At 42.0% G+C, this 16,690-nt stretch overlaps 1 protein-coding gene across 5 annotated transcripts in view; it reads left to right on the forward strand.

Moving 5' to 3' along the window:
- SETDB2 (SET domain bifurcated histone lysine methyltransferase 2) overlaps nt 1-16,690 on the forward strand; it is a 78,573-nt gene that overhangs the window by 46,367 nt on the left and 15,516 nt on the right. For 3 of the 5 annotated variants that reach the window (XM_081045868.1, XM_081045869.1, XM_081045867.1), the window contains 2 exons: nt 1,700-1,788; nt 2,349-2,789. In XM_081045868.1, the coding sequence (XP_080901994.1) occupies nt 1,700-1,788; nt 2,349-2,466 (207 nt within the window). In that variant the 3' untranslated portion in view covers nt 2,467-2,789. Of the gene's footprint in view, nt 1-1,699; nt 1,789-2,348; nt 2,790-13,901; nt 14,024-16,690 lie in introns of those variants that run through there. The other 2 variants (XR_013993190.1, XM_081045870.1) reach the window with 2 other exon arrangements.

A 16,690-nucleotide genomic window follows, 5' to 3' on the forward strand; every position in this document is an offset into this window, starting at 1 on the left:
AGAAGAGAAAATATTTTTAAGACAAAAAAATCATTAAAACCAAAGAACTTTTTTCTTGCTAGGTGAATCTGCTAATTTAGCTTGTTTCTTTTTCTCTCTTCTAGAGATAGGAGAATACTTGGTAAACAGGGAATAGAATTCCCTCTTCCTTTCCTCTATCCCCCAGCTGCTGTTCTCTGTTCCACTTTAACTTCTACACTATTGCCAAGCATGTCAGGAGATCCATTAAAGAGGAACCCCAGCAAAGGACTGTCGAGGCTTTATTTCCCATCAGTTATGTTGAATGGTGGCTGCACCAGAATGATTGGGTTGGTTTCAACTGTCCCAATCAGCACACCAGCCAGGTCCCTCCCCTGTTTGTAGGAGAAAAACCAGGTTTTCTTCCCTTCCTTCTCTCCCTTCCTCCCTCCCTCTTTTCCCTCCTTCCTTCCTTTTCTTTCTTTTATTCTCTTTTTCTTTCTTTTTTTCAGTTTAATTTTCTACATAGATAATACATTTACATGATTTAAAAATTGAAAGAAAATAAAAAGCCATGCATAATACATACATACAGCTAAACAATTGTTTCAAGGTAGCTCTGAGCCTGCCGAGTAGGCACCATAAGTAAAGCCTATCAGCCCAAATTTTAATATGTATGAACAGGAAGTTATCATTGAAATGAAATGGTGGCAGACGTGTCCAAGGAGTATTATGGGAATTTGATTCTTTTATGAACCTGGTAATAGATGAATGTGAGATGGCCACAAGTAGCCAACAGAACAATATTAGAATGCCGATAATAGAAGGAAATAATATCAGTGTTTAGAAGCCTTGGAACAAGGATAAATAATGGTTGTGTTCAGCAGAAAAAGAAATATAAGCAATTTTCCCTTTCCAAAGGGCCCGTTTAACTATGATGTAAAACTCAGGTTGTATACAGTCTTCATAGTAAACTTCTTTGTTAAAGAAACATACCTTGAGAAGTACTCTGCCCCCATTTACCCTGCCCCCACTCCACCCTCTATAATAAAATCATTTTTATTAGTGTTTCTTTATGCAAATATTATATAAATATGTGTTCTTATTTCTCCCCCTTTCTTACATAAAAGATAGCATAGGGTATTCACTGTCCTGTACCATATTTTTTAAACTAACAATATATACCCTGGAGATCTTTCCATGTCAGTACACAGTGAGAGCTCCTAATTCTTTTGTTTTTGTTTTAGCTGCATTGAATTCCGTTGTATGCATATAGCAGAGTTTATTTAACCAATTCTCTTTAGATAGGCATTTAGGTTGTTTCTAAACTTTTTCTGTTAAAAACTGCTCAGTGTATCTTATACATAGATACATGTGCAGATATTTCTGTAGAACACATTGTCAGATATGAGATTGCTGAATCAAAGGATAAATGCATTTATAATAAAGGTTAATATTGACAAATTATCTTCTGTAGGGGTTTATACCATTTTGCATTTCTACCAGCAAGATACGAGTGTCGGAACAGGCTTTTCTGAATGGGTTCCTACTATTAACAGGATTGTAGTGACTGTGATGTTTTACACATTAAATGATATTTTACATATTAGTCAAAAAAAGGAAACAAAAATAAGTGAGCTGTGTTAGACACAGAAGATAGTCTAATGCTTCAAAGAACACGTCATGAAACTTCATGCTATATCTAACCTGTTTTAATTGTGTTGTTTTTTTTTTGTAACAGCATAGTTGTTGTCCAAATCTTTTGGTACAGAATGTTTTTGTAGAAACACATGACAGGAATTTTCCATTGGTGGCATTCTTCAGCAACAGGTTTGAAATTTTTAAATATAATTTAATTTGGAAATTGTTACTTTAAAAATAACAATAGAAGAAACAAACTGGATATTGGAATAGGGATAGGAGAAAAAAAAAAAAAAGATATGTGCTATAGTCCCTAATACCTGGTACCCTAGAATATTCAATTTTCCCAAACTTCCTAATCAACATAATTTTAAACAGAAATTTTAATTCTCATTTCCTCTTAGAATTAATTCCTGAAAGGGCTAAGGATGGCAGGTCTCACACTCAGTTCAATTCAGGAGATAAACACACTGCAGTCCTTATTACGTCACTGGGTTCTAGTGTGTGCAAAACACATTTCATTCCTCTTGGATGTTGACAGGTTGCTTCTTACTTAGGATATTAGTAGATTTGGAATAAAACTCAAATGACTGTTCTTAATAAAAGAGCATTCCTAATTGGTGGGTTTCAGAGAGAATAAATCACATGTTTAGGATGGTTAATGTTAATATGAAAATTGATATAATCAAGTTTGGTTTATTGGTAGTTATTCAGGGTAATTTATGACTTTTTTAATTTCTACTTTCTAGGTATGTGAAAGCAAGAACAGAACTAACATGGGATTATGGTTATGAAGCTGGGACTATGCCTGAGAAAGAAATTCTCTGTCAATGTGGGGTTAATAAGTGTAGAAAAAAAATATTATAAATCTGTAGCAATTGCCTGTTCATGAAATTAGCTTATCAAGTTGAAATTAGAGCCATGCAAAAGAACCCTCAATCATCGGTGGAATTTCAGTTGTGATCCATCAAGAGAATTCCTTTGTGTACCCTTGTGGGGGCAGGGGGTTCATTTGTGTGACTGAAACATGCTAGGATCAAAATGATGACATTTTCATACGCATAGGTATCTCTTTATGCTGTTCAACTTTACACAAGTAGGATGGAAGTGTATATTTTATATGAAATGCTACTATACAGTTTGTAACTTATTTGTAAATTATATATTAAGAGAAACATATCACAATATAATTCAGCTGTTCTTGTTGTTTTTGTTATTATTATCTTTGAGTTCATGCCCGTAAAGGGCGAAATTTCACGTCTTTACCTTCAAAATTTATTTATGTTTAATTTCTGGCAAATTTACCATTATGAGCCAGAAGGTGGGCAAAAGAGCCTGAGGAATACAGCTCTGTGAACAGCTCCATGAAGCACTGTCCCATCAAGCTATTTGAATGAGAAAGAAAGAGAAGCTTCTCGATGGGGAAGGTTTTGGCAAACTCTTCCAGGTGAAACTTTGTTTCCACAGATTCTTTTTACTCCTTCAATACAAATACAGACTGGAGGGAATAGAAACCTGAAGGAGTTGGAAGACTTTTTTTCTAGTTATGAGTGGAGCCATAAGAAAAGGAAACCTAGAAAGTAGGTAGACTTGGCTTATTCAGACCAGAAGAAATTGTGCTGGGCAAGAATTTAATTTGAAAAACAAAACAAAACAAAACTGAGCTGCAAAGTCTGAAACAGCCCCTTGGATTCTCCTGGGCATGATGGGCAAACTGTTTTTTCTAGAGAAAAAGGGAGTTAACTTTGATATGGGTTATCTAGCCCTGATCATCTATTTGGTGGAAAGGGGGCTGGGAGTCTCCAAGAGTGAAAACTAATTTTATCCTTAACAAAGGTATACATTCGGCTGCCAAGGGGAGGGGAGGCCTTGGAACCAAGATGGGAATACTAGCTCTAAAAGGAGTAATTAAAAATAGTTCTAGTTTTTGAGAGATTTTTTTTTTCCTGAACTCAATTCTGAGTTTCGTGTGGTTACCTTTCAAACAAAAATGTACTCTAAGTTTAGACCCAATTTAATTTCTTAAAAATATTGAACTAGATGAAAATTTGAAAATTTAATTTGAAATTGGTTTAGAGTGTGGAAAAACCAAAGAACTAGGAAAAGGGACAAAAAATTATAACCCAATAGCCTATAGACAGATGAGGAAAGTTGAGAAGTCCATTTATTTACAGTAAAGATGGAGGAATTTTAGGCAGTACACTAAAATAAAGTGACGACACTTGATCAATATAGGAAATATTTTTGTGCAGAAATCCTGACATCTTGATCTGCTTTAATCTGTACTGGTTCATAGCTATTATCTTCCATCAGTGTCCTAGAGATTCTCTTTGTCTCTTCTGTCAGATCTGTTTCCAGTTAAGTCCCATTATTTCCGTTTTCATGGGTTTACTGCCACATATTGGTGAAGCACATCCTCTCAAGTAGCTTTTGAAAAGGAAAGATGAGAGGTAAATATTTTGAGACCTTGCATGTTTGAAAATGTTATTGTACCCTTACACTCGATTACTATTTGACAGGGTATAGGATTCCTGAGTAGCCTCCGGGCCCAATTTTGAAGGCATTAAGCTTCTAGTGTTGCTGCTGGGAAGTCTGAAAAACGTTCTCGCTTATAACTTCCAGGCTGACTATTGGAAGTCAGATACCATCCTGTTCTTTTTGTGTATACAACTTGTATCTTTCATGAAGCTATAGCATTACTTTGTCCCAATGCTTTGTTCCTAGTAAGAGTCTATTTTCATCCCTTGTACCAGGTGCTGGGAGGGATCTTTCAATTTGAAAACCTTGTGCTTTAGTTCAGGGAAGTTTTCTTGAACTGTTTCTTTAATGATTTCTTATCTGTTCTCTTTCTAGAATTCCTGTTATCCAGATGTTAGGTTCTCCAGGACTGGTTCTCTAATTTTCTTACCTTTTCTTGTAATTTCCCGCTCTGTCGTCTTGCTGTACTTTCTGGAAGATTTCCTCAACTTAATCTTCCAATTTGTCTAATGTGTTTTATTTTTCTGGTCCCAGATTTTAAATTTCAACAGTTCTCTCTTCTTTGAATGTTCTCTGATAGCATTCTGGTTTTGGTTCATTGTATCTTAGATCTTTGAAAGTACCGTTTGTGTGCTATTGTGCGGGGCGGCCTGCGGGGCCTCTAGTGCCACTCCCCACGTAAGAACGCGGCTAGACCAAAAAGGAGCCATAGGTAGGGGAGTCATACCACTATAGTCTTACTGGAGGCTGGAGTCACACGACCTGCAACCTGCTGTCCGCTTCTCTGTCAACCAACCAACTGACCAGCGCAGCAGCAGTTATATCAGGGGCTAATTGGCTAACTGGTAACAGCTGACGGCCATCGACTACCCGAGCCAGCACCTTTCTACATGAGGCCGAGAGTCTGGAAACTGCTCTCTGGGGCTCTGTCCCCACGTGCGTATATACATACCTACATACATATATACATATGTATTTTCTTCACATATTCTATGACCTCCAAGTTTCTTTTCTTTTTCTCTGTATGTTTCCTTTGGTCAATGTTTTCATGTTCTATAGGCTTTCCTCAGTTAATGATCTTGGTGTTCTACTCTTAAGAATAGAACACTAAAAAAGCTGAAATTACAAACAGTGGGGGCAGGGGTTATTCAACTGCTTCATCATGACCTAATTGAGCTGTTCAGTCTCTAATTCAGTCTCTTTTTGGTCTGGCAAAGAATACAGGCATACCTCTGAGATACTACAGTTCAGTTCCAGATCACCATGATGAAGCAAGCTGCACAGTACAGCAAGCTGTAATGTCTTTGCTGGTGGAGCGTCTTGCCTTCTATTTGTAAAAATGCAACTCCTGTTAAGTGCAATAAAGCCAAGCGCAATAAAAGGAGGTACACCTGTAGTCTCCCATCCACCTGCTTGAAATGTAGAAAACTTGGCTGTCAGTCTGCTTTTCTCTCATTGGCAATCCTGCACTCTTGTGTCTGTAATCTGTCAAGACTAGCCAAGTTACCTTTTTAATATTGTCTGTCTTTTCTGCTTTCCCCAACTTGCCTTCTCTTTTAAAACCTGCTTAAATTGCAAGATCTCCAGTTTTCCTTTAATTCCTCAGCAAACCACCAATATATGGTTCTTTTCCAAAACAACTTAGTTTTCAACTGTAATACAATTACATGCATTTTTATGTTCTCTACATGGATATGTAACATGCCCTGAAAACCTCCTCTTGTATGGTGCTTTGTAGCCCATGGGTGCTAAATAAAGGCTTGCGACTGGCAACTGGAATTAAGATCAGTTAATTCTGTGTCCATTTATGATACACTTATTTAGGCCAAACTAGGTGAAACAAAGTTTAGAAGACACGGACAACCCCTCCGAAGAGCAGCGGTTTCTCCAGCTGAATCCAGAGGCTTTGGCCACCCACCTAACCTCCAACCATCGGTCGAGGAAAGGGCGGTGGCAGGTGGGGGCGCGTGTGGCGTGTTTTTGTTTTGTTTTTTTTTAAAAATGGCAGTTCCAATTCAGGCTCGGCTCTAGAAAAGACGCGAGTTCCTGTTTGAGTGAGAACCCCATTTGCAAACCCGACGCGTCTCTTCTCGCTCGGGACTTTTTCCCGGGCAGGGGAAATAAGTCATCACAGATTTTACGAAAACGAAAGGCAGCTTTTGAACTTCCGGAAGCGCTGGCGCAGCGCACAGCGGCCGCGGCCGGGAGGGCAGAGCCATGGACCCTCCGCCGCCGCCTTTGTCCAGGGCGGCCGTGGGCGCCGCCTGCCCCGCGGCGTGGGACGCACAGCTCCTCCCCACCGGTAGGTAGCTCGCGGGGGGCGGGGGCCGGCCGGGCGGGGGGGGGCGGGGGCCGGCGGGGCGGGGGGTTGGGGCGGGGGGGGGGCGGGGGCCGGCGGGGCGGGGGGTTGGGGCGGGGGGGGGGCGGGGGCCGGCGGGGCGGGGGTGGGGCGGGGGCCGGCGGGGCGGGGGGGGGGGGCGGGGGCCGGCGGGGCGGGGGGGGGCGGGGGGGGTGTCGGGGGCCGGCGGGGCGGGGGGGGGCGGCGGGGCGGGGGGGGGGCGGGGGCCGGCGGGGCGGGGGGGGCGGGGGCCGGCGGGGCGGGGGGGGGCGGGGGGGGCCCCGGGCCTGCTCGCTGACTGCGGCCGTTCTGGGGGCCCGGCACCCGCCCCGGAGCCGCGCAGGCTGCGCTGATGAACTTGACCCAGCGGCTGTGGGGCCCCTCTGCTCACCTCCCGTGGCCCTGGGAGCCATTCTTCAGTGGCAGGTGTGACTTCCATTCACCTCGCCCACTGCCCGTTGCCACCGTTGTACTCCTTTAGGGATGCAGGCATCGAGAGAAAGTCACGTAAACCCGGTGGGCTTTCTCCCCAAGCACAGCTCCACCTTCCTGTAAAACAATGCAGGCGGAGAAGGGCCAGGGCGAGAGGTAGGCACTTCACCCTTCTTGAAGAGAAGTGGTCAGCTGGATGTCAGGAAGCAGTTTGGAAAGTTTCCCCAGAGAAGGTGACTTTTGGGAACCATTCCCATCTCTCCAGTTAGTAGTTCCAAGTTCTCAACATCCCTCTCTCCATGAGTGAGGCAAAGTAATGAGAGTAAAGTCTTCTGAGTGGGCACCTTCCCTGCATGTGTGGAGTTACTGCCATGTGCCAGGCTCACGGCTAGGTGCTAGGGACACACAGGTGAGTTAGGCAGACCTTGCCCTAGAGAATCTATTAATAGTAGGCAGCGCGCATATGACCTGGTAAGAACCAGGGACGCACGAATGAGCGGCTCCTCACTCAGCCAGGGTTCACAGAAAGCTTTTTGGAGGTGAGGATGCTGGATCGTAGTTTTAAAGGGCAAGTCACCCAAACGTAGAAAAGTTGAAAGGGTGTTTCAGACAGAGGTAATGACATGAAGGAAGGCACCAGCCACAGAACATGTGGCAACTACAAGCCAAGCCGTTACATATCTCAGCTAGAATTTATATATGGAATGACAGGTGAGGAGTTTCTGGAGATGAGGTTCCATTCTGACCTTTTCACCCAACTCCAGACTCGTAACCATCTTTATCAATGCCTGGAATGAACTCACACTGAATATGTCCCAAAGAGAAGTCTTGTTTCGCCACACACACCCACATATGCAAACCTGCTCGACCACCAGCCTTCCGGTTCCATTCACCCAGTTGCTCAGGCCAGACACCTGAAAGGCACTGGTAGCGCCTCTCTTTCCTCCTCACCTCTGTCTAATGCAAGACAGACCAGTCAGTTCTGTCTTCAGAATATATTCTGACTGCTTCTCAACACCTCCATCACCACCTTCATCACCACCATCCAAGCCCATGCCACCATCGTCTCCTGCCTGGAGTCTTGGTCTCCTGCCTTCTACTCTAGCCTCTCATATAGATAGGACTGCACAGCAGCCAAAATGAAGTTTAAAAAAAAACCAAAAAGCAAAGGTGATTGTCCTACTCAAAACCCTCCAACAGTCTCTCATTACTTTCAGAACCATCCCTTACTCTGGCTTACAGTGCACGACCCCGTGTCCTGATCTCATCAACCCCCTGCCGTGACGACTCTGCCCCCCTCTCACTGCCCCATGAGTGTAAGCCCCCACATCTGTCCCTGCCTCAGGGTCTTTCCATTTGTGTCACAATTCTCACTTCCTCAGCATATTTAAGTCTCTGCTCAAATGTATCCTCCGCAGCCCTGTCTGCCCATCCTATTTAAAAGAGCACCGGCCCACACAGTCCTCTTGATTAGATGTATCTCCTTTCTGTGCTCTGTTTCTTCAAAGCACTTTACCTGAAAAAAATACTTGTTTGATGTTTGTCTCTACTACTAGAATATGAGTTCTTTGAGAGTTGAAACTCTCATTCTTTGCTTTATTTCTAGTGCCCAGAACATACGGTAGTAAATAGGTTCTCAGTGTTTGTGGAAAGGATGAATAGGCTTGTATGTATCACTAAGGAGCTTGGCTTCTATTCTGTAGGTGATGGAGGAGAGTCTTTATCGCAGGAGAGAAATGTGGGCAAATGTGCATTTTAGATAGATCTGGCAGCAGCCTGAAAAATGGAGTGGAGTCATGACTGGCAAAACAGAAGCAGGGAGATGAGATTATTGGACCAGATGAAGGACAATGAAGGCAGGGCAATCCATCTCCCACAATGCTGCTCCTTTTCTTAAGCACACGTGTGCACACACATATGTACATACACATGTGCCTGTACACAGAGAAGTCAGGCCATGGGGCTTCCAGTGTTAAGTAGGATTTGTTGGCTGCATATAGTACAAAAATAATTTGATCTAGTTTAAGCAAAAGGGATACTTGTTACTAGGAAGCAGGGAGACCAGACTCACACACCCCAGGAGCATAGATGCTTTAGCATTTTCCAGAAAGGGCCAGGAAGTACGACCTGAGAAGCCATCATAAACTTTTACCACACTCTCCTCTGTCTCTTGTTTCTGCGTCTCTCAGCATATCTGCTTTGTTCTTCTTTCTTTGGTCCAGTTTTCCTGATAATGGGATAGAAGATGGCTACCCTCACAGCCTCCCAGTGCTTTCATCTCCTTCAAGAAACCAGCCCAATCTGAACTAAAACCTTCTGTTATGAATTCTGTATAGCTGGGAGCTGGGCAGGTAGGTCCTCTGTGACTGTCAGCTGGACCTAGGGAAGTAGCGTCATAGTACAAACATGGCTGCCGGGGGTCACCCTCGTGTGTGACTGTGAGCTGGACAGATACCCCAAAGAAGTCACTGAACACCCTACTCCTTGGCTGCCCCCTGCCCCTCCCACTCAACGCACACACGCATACTTGTATATTCTAGCTGGCCCCAGTAAGGCGTGCTGGCTATCCCAAATACACATTCAGTCATGCTTAACTTCTCCCAAAGTCATAGCCAGTCACGTCATCCAGAGACGAGGTGATAGAGCCATTCATTTTCCAAGTCCATTACTAAGTTCATTCCTCGAGGTAATGTCTTCCCCTCTTCTGTTCTGGTGTTCATCCAGTTCAGGTAGTCTGTCACTGGACTCTGTGATAAAGCTGACTTTTCCTACACATCTGATATATAGTGAAAGAACTGAAATAGTTAACTGTAATGAAAACTACTGATCATAGGAGAAAAGCAGGAGAAATTTCCCAGACAGCACCATAAATCAGTTGCCAGTCCAGAACATAGAAATGTACCCTCCTGAAGGAATTACAGGATTAGGGAATCTCATTCCGTCAGTTTCACTCATGTTTTTAGTGACAGAGTGTGGTCCTTGGCCGTCCTATCTAACTAGCCCAGATTCAGTCCTCATGATGGATTGCCCTTGTCTGATGGGCTTTCGACCATCTCTGGGAAGAGGAACATTGGGAAGACACTCCCGACATTGCAAAGGCTGTGGTCTTAGCAATCCCTTCCCAGGTGGAGCTGAGTGTGGAGACCAAGATTAACTGTGTTGGTTTAGCTGAGCTAGTCATAGTTCATGTGTTCCTGGCTTATAATTTTTCTGTGGCGTCATTCTATAGAACCTTTCTTGGCTCCCAGTTTCATTTTTGAGAGTTCTTGTCAGGTCACTGTGAGTCCTCAGGCATACAGGATCCAGTAGAAAGATTCTGGGAAGCCCTGCTGATCTTCATTATTCTTAGTCTCAGCTACTGATGGAGACCAAGGGCCTCTTCCCTAAAATGCCCCAGCCCCCATGATACACCTGTCCCTTATTGTCTGAGTCTATATAGTTCCTGAGTTCAGATGGTGGGGGATAGCAAGTTATCCAAGTATATTTGGTCCATGAGTTTCTGATGACAGGTGGCAAACATTCAGATAGTGAGTGATGCCGTATGTAAAAGCCTCTAAAGTGATACCCGCAACTACAAAGAGTTATGGGCACCCGCCAGTGTAGAAGAATAAACTAGATAAAGGAGCCAAGACCTTTTAGGAAACTGTGATGAGGGGGTGTCGTAGCAGGAAAAAGCCATTAGGGGGAGCCTGTGTGTCCCACCTTGGGTTTCTGTCCATCCGCACTGGAAACAAGCTCCAGGTCACAGCCCAGCAATGCTGCCACCACCACTGTATTCCCAGGTACCAAGACCCTAGGAGCTTGTGGACTTGGGAGTGCAGTTCAGACGGGCACAGAGACCCCAGAGCAAGCACAGGGGCGACGTCAGGGTTCAGCGACCCGACAGCTCAGCTATGCAGCACCTCTCTGACAACAGCTCCTCTATGCAGCACCTCTCTGACAACAGCTCCTCTATGCAGCACCTCTCTGATGACAGCTCCTCTATGCAGCACCTCTCTGACGGTCCAACTTTGCACAGGAAAGGGTAACACTGGAAAAACGTCTAGCTCTTGTACAACAAGAGTCGCTGCATATCCTATCAAACTCTATTGTTGTATTTTATTAGGGAATTTTAGCACTAGTAATTTAACTGACACTTTTTTTAAGCCTATGCTTTCTTTACAAATTTTAATGTCTAGTAAGAGTGTTTTTTAAATAAGAGCACAGTATTCTATCAAAGTCAACTTTGGGACTGAGGTGAATAAAATATTGGGATTTTCCCCCCCATTTTTATCCTAGGATAGGGGTTTTGTGTTGTCAGATATTAAAATATATTCTAAAGTGTTGAAAATTGTAAAGTGTGCTATTGGTGGAGGAAATGACAGGTCAATGGAACAAAACAGAAGTACGGAAACGAGCCCAAATGTATGTAATAACTAAATCGATGAAAAGGAGATTTTTAAATTAGTGGCTAACTAGTATGAAAATAAGTTAGATCTGCATTTCATTCTTAACAAAATTAATTTCATATTAATATTTTAATATATTAATAATATAAAAAAATTAAAATTTTAGAATAAAATAGAGGTGTTTTCTAAATTATGTCCCCTTCACTCAAGAGTACAAACTATAAAATAAAAAATTGCTATCATTTTATCTATTAAAAAACATTTAAACATTCTGTATTGATTATCAAAGAATATCATAAATAAAGCTAAAAGACCAGATATACGACTAACAAAGGGTTAATATCCTAAGCATTTGACAACTCTTAGTAAGAAAATAATGAATAACCCTGTAGGAAAAATAGGCTGAAGACATTGGTGCCAGAGGAGAGATGTCAGTGCCCCCTTATGGTGTGTTAAATTCATAATTATAGATAATGATCCACTTCTTCCTGTACTTGTGTTCTTTCTTTTGATGTGGTCATCTAATTTTCTGCCCTAGCTGTACCTTTATGCTTTTAAATTGGGTAGATATCCTCACTTTTTTTTTTTTTTCAATTTCCTTCACTGTCCGTCCCTATTTATTCTTCTAAATCATCTTTTTTTTTTTCTTCAAGTTTTTTAAAGTAAACTTCTTGGGATTTCAGTTGAACTGACATTAAACCTAAAACTTATTAGGGATAGAATCAACAGCATTTTAATGTTCAGCCTTTCTATCCAGGAGCACAGTAGCATTTCCATGTATTGAGGTTGAGTAAAATAGCTCTTTCATCCTGCTATTCCCCTGCTCAAAAATCCTTCCTCAAAAATCCTTTCACTGTCAGTTTCTCAAGTTCTTTTCCAGCTTCTTTTACACAGGCTCTCTTCTTCAGCCCACCTAGTTTTCTGGCTTCCCGTCAGACCTCTTGGCTTTTTGCCACATCATGCTTCTGACTGCAAAGGCTCTCCCACCCCCAAGCCCCTTCCTGTCCATCTCCTGGTTGGACCTGCTCAATGACAAGCTCCATCTCCCCAGGAGCACTTTCTCCTGTATCCATAGCGCATTGTGTTTCCCACTCAGTTAGCAGTTATATTACTTTGTAGCATTTAGTCTGTTATTCCATTTTCCTAATTACTCTTTGGTCTCCTGTTTGTAAGCTTCTTGCAGAAAATTCTGTCTTTCTATCTCTCTGCTGTACTGTTCCTGTACAGTGGCCACTCGCCTCTTACGGCTCTGGAGCACTTCAAATGTGCCTCGTCCAGTTGAGAGGGGTAAGCACAAAATACAATGTTTCAAAGACTCGGTAGGAAAGAATGAATTAATAATTTTTATATGGATTAAATTTTGAAAGGATAATATTTCGGGTGTATTCAGTTGAATTAAAATTAATTTCACTTGTTTCTTTTTGTTTTGTGGTGGAAGGCTCCTAGGAATGTTTCAGCTACACTTGTCATTCACATTTCTGGCTTAATGATGTTTCTGTTGTGAGCGGCACTGGTCTAGAGCGCCCAGCGCAAGTCAGTGGTTGTTTTGACATGAATGAAAAGAAGCAGCTAGCTCATTTCATTTCATCTGAGGGGTTTCCTCTCAACCTTCCCCCACCCCGTTCTCTTGGTTTGTGGGGAGCACAACTACTAACTTGTATCCCCACTAAGTAGGACCCAAATCCAAGAAACAGAAATTAATTAAAGAAGAAACTCTTGGGAGTGTGAAATAAGTACTAGCCCCAAAGTGTAGTCTTCTGACTTTGTGAAATGCAAGATCTAATGTAAAAGCGATACCAAGAGATCCACGCTTCTGAATAACAAACATGACTTTTAGGAACTGCTTAAGTCATTGGCCTCATCTAAATTTAAAATTTCACCATTAAACGGTAAAGTAAATCTTTCTTTCAAAACTAAAGTGTTTTTTAATTCAGAAAACCAAATAAATAAGAGGATGAGCACCAGAAAGGGCAAAGACGTTGCCACGGTACATGGATACTTGTGGCCAAATTAATAGCAAACTCAGGGAAGGTTACCTCTCGCTGACACCTCTGGTGAGATATTGGGAAATCTGGCTTTTTTCTTTCTCTCTGCCTCTTCCATTTTCTTCCTAGCTCTCCTTCTCTTAGGTTTCTTTCCTTTCTTCCATTCCTCTCTTTAAAAGAAAAAAGAAAATCAATTTCCTACTTTCATGTATCTTTCCTCATTTATTATAATGCTAAATTAAAGCACATTTAAATTAAGGTGCATTGCTCATTTTTTAAATTTACCCCGTTTATTTTTGAATATAGTTTGACATAGGTAGGGATCTAACTTTTCCTTTTACAGGTAGTTAACCAGAGTACAAGTTCTTAAAGACATCATTTTTTGTTGTTGATTTGTGATGACAACAATAGTTACTGGTGAGAGCATACTATGGGCAAGGCAGTGCTTTGAGAGCTTTGTATTTAAATTCATGCTTGTGTTTCCTGAATAAGGGTTTTCCTCATATTTAGGCGTTTTAAATGAATTCATTAATGTTTTCTTTCATTAAACTATTAAAAAATACAAAGGAGTTGAAAATCTTTCATAAGAACAAGTGCCCTCCTGGTACTTTAAGACTAGTGGAGGCGTTACGGGGACCAAAAAATTCCACTTGTCCATTTCTTATCAGATGTTACTTACAGGTGTCTTTCAGGCTGCGGAAAAGATGGAAAAAAGGACATGTGCACTATGCCCCAAAGACCTCGAATGTAGTGTCCTGTACTTTGCACGATCAGAGAATATAGCTGCTCATGAAAATTGTTTGGTAAGTTACTTAAAAAACACATGGGTTCTTTTGGGAAAGGACATGCTAAAATAGAAAAGAAATGGTACTTTGGATACACAGAATGATGAGTCCACGGTTTGGGCTTTTACATGGGGATTTAGGAAGCATATTTTTCTAACTTTAAAATTATTTCAGATCTTCTCGCCTTAAGATTACTTTTAATTTTATTTATAACTGATATGAGACACAAAGAAATATGAAGCTTTTAAAAAGATATTTTAATGAAATATTTCAAGTATAACAGACACCCATAGACAATTAAACCAGATTTTAAAAATCAGGGTCTTACGATGTTTGCTTCAGCTTCACGTTTTTTTAAAGAAACAAAACAGATAGTTGGACTCTCTACTTTCTATTCCTCCTTGGAGGTAATCGCTGTCACAAGTGGCTGTTTTTTATTATCTCATGTTTTTAATTTTATGCTCCCACCACATATATTTAAATATTTATAAATATGATATTGTTTTACATGTTCTTGGACTCAATAGAATTTCTATCAAATTCTGTGGATGATTGAGACTTATCCATGTTAATAAACACAGTGCTGCCTTTAATTTTAAATGTTATAGTAGCCCCTTTCTTACTATATCACTATTTAACTAGTCTCCTGTGAATATCAGGTTTTTCTAGTTTTTTTAGTCTGACTAACCAGCTGTCATGAATGTTTCTGTGTAGGTCTTTTAATCCCCAGGAGAAATTCTCTGGTCCAGGGCACGTAGCTAAACGCAGAACTGCTGGGTGCAGGGAGGGGGCGTTGTGCACCTCACTACATGTGCCAACAAGCTCTCCAAGGGGATTGTTCTACGTTGGACTTCTACCGTTGTTTCAAAGTTCATTTCTCTTCTTTCTTGCCAACACTTGATATTAGGAGACTTTAATTTTTTCCTCTCTGTGGGTGTGAAGGTGTCCACCGATGGTCATTGGTGCCAATTCAACATCAATAGAAATCCCCAGTTTAGGGTGGTGTCACGCGGGGTCTCTCCTGCGGGGTCTCTGCTCCCGCTCCCCACATAAGAACGCAGGATGTGACTAGGCCAAAAAGGAACACCCACGGAGCCATAGGTAGGGGAGTCGTACCACTATGGTCTCACTGGAGGCTGGGTTCACACGACGTGCGACCTGCTGTCCGCTTTGCTGCCAACCCACCGACTCTCCTTCACTCTCCTCCACTCTCCTCCACTCTCCTCCACTCTCCTCGGCTTCCCTCCGTAGCTGCGGCAGTTGTATCAGTGGCCAGTGGCTCAATGGTTACAGCTGATGGCCATCTACTACCCGAGCCAGCACCTTTCCACATGAGGCCGAGAGCCTGGAAACTGCTCTCTGGGGCTCTGTCCCCACAGGTGGGGTAAAGAAGAAACTTTATTTAGTGCAAACAGCTCAATAGTCTTACAGCTCAATTATGAAACAGCACCAAGCATGGCGGTGGAGCAGCCCTGTAGCACAGCGGCCCTGGAGCCAGGCCCCTCTCTGGAGAGACTGCTCTGCTCTGAGCTCCACTGCTTAGTGAAACATCTTTGCCTTCAGTGTCTCGGCAATCTGCAGTCTTCAGTGGAAAAAGAAAGTGCACTCTCCCAGCCACAGGGGAGCTGACTTACCATGTTTCCCCGAAAATAAGACTGGGTCTTACATTAATTTTTGCTCCAAAAGATACATTAGGGCTTATGTTCAGGGATGTCATCCTGAAAAATCATGCTAGGGCTTATTTTCCAGTTAGGTCTTATTTTCGGGGAACACGGTATATAGACGGTATATAGACAGAAGTCCCCACTTCTGGCCCATGATGTTACTCATGCAAATGAGGACTACAAATCTCCACAGCCTGATTGGTGAAAAAATGCACTTTCCTGATTGGTCAGAATAGAGCTGCTCTGATTGATTGGTGAAGATGCTAATAGGTCCTATTGATTGAAATACAATTCCAGAAACTCTTATAAGGGCTGGCTTAGATGGCAGGAGCACAGCGCAGGAAGGCAGTTCAGTGCAGGAAGCAGGCAGTTCAGTGCAGACTTCTTCCTGCAGCACGGCTTTCATGAAAGTCCATTGTTTAGAAACAGTTGCTAGGCTCTGGTTTGTTTGTTTGTTTGTTTCTTAATTTTGAGCCCAGTTAGCCACCAGGATCTCTTCTTGGTAGGTATCTTCCTTCTCAGGGTGCTCAAAGGCCTGTCATTATTGTTTTATTTGCAGTTCTTAGATTACTAGTGGGGTTGCACCTCATTTGCTGTGCTAAAGCTTCGTTGTTTTTTGTCTTTGTCACTTGTGTCTATAGACTACATTTTATCTCTGAGATTTTGGTTTTGCTTATATTCATGTGTACTTATTTACATATAAATAGTTTGTAATGCTTTATTATATATGTTTTAATTTTATTTATGGTGATTGCTGTCACACAGAAACTTGTAATTAAATTCATCATTATTTTACTTTATAATTTATGGGATTTTTTCCCCCTGAGAAATCCTTTTCTGTTTTAAGGTTCTATCTTTTTCCCCCCAAAGTTTTTAAATTTGGCTCTTCTCATATAGCTTTTTAGTCCAACTGGAATTTATTTAGACTACAATGTAAAGTAGCAATATACTTTTCTGTTTTTATGATTAACCACTTTTTCCAGTACTGTTTACTGAATAAGTTTGCCTGGGGATTGGGGTC

The sequence above is a fragment of the Rhinolophus hipposideros genome, assembly GCF_964194185.1.
Source record: "Rhinolophus hipposideros genome assembly, chromosome: 4".
In the NCBI taxonomy this organism is placed as follows: Eukaryota; Metazoa; Chordata; class Mammalia; order Chiroptera; family Rhinolophidae; genus Rhinolophus; species Rhinolophus hipposideros.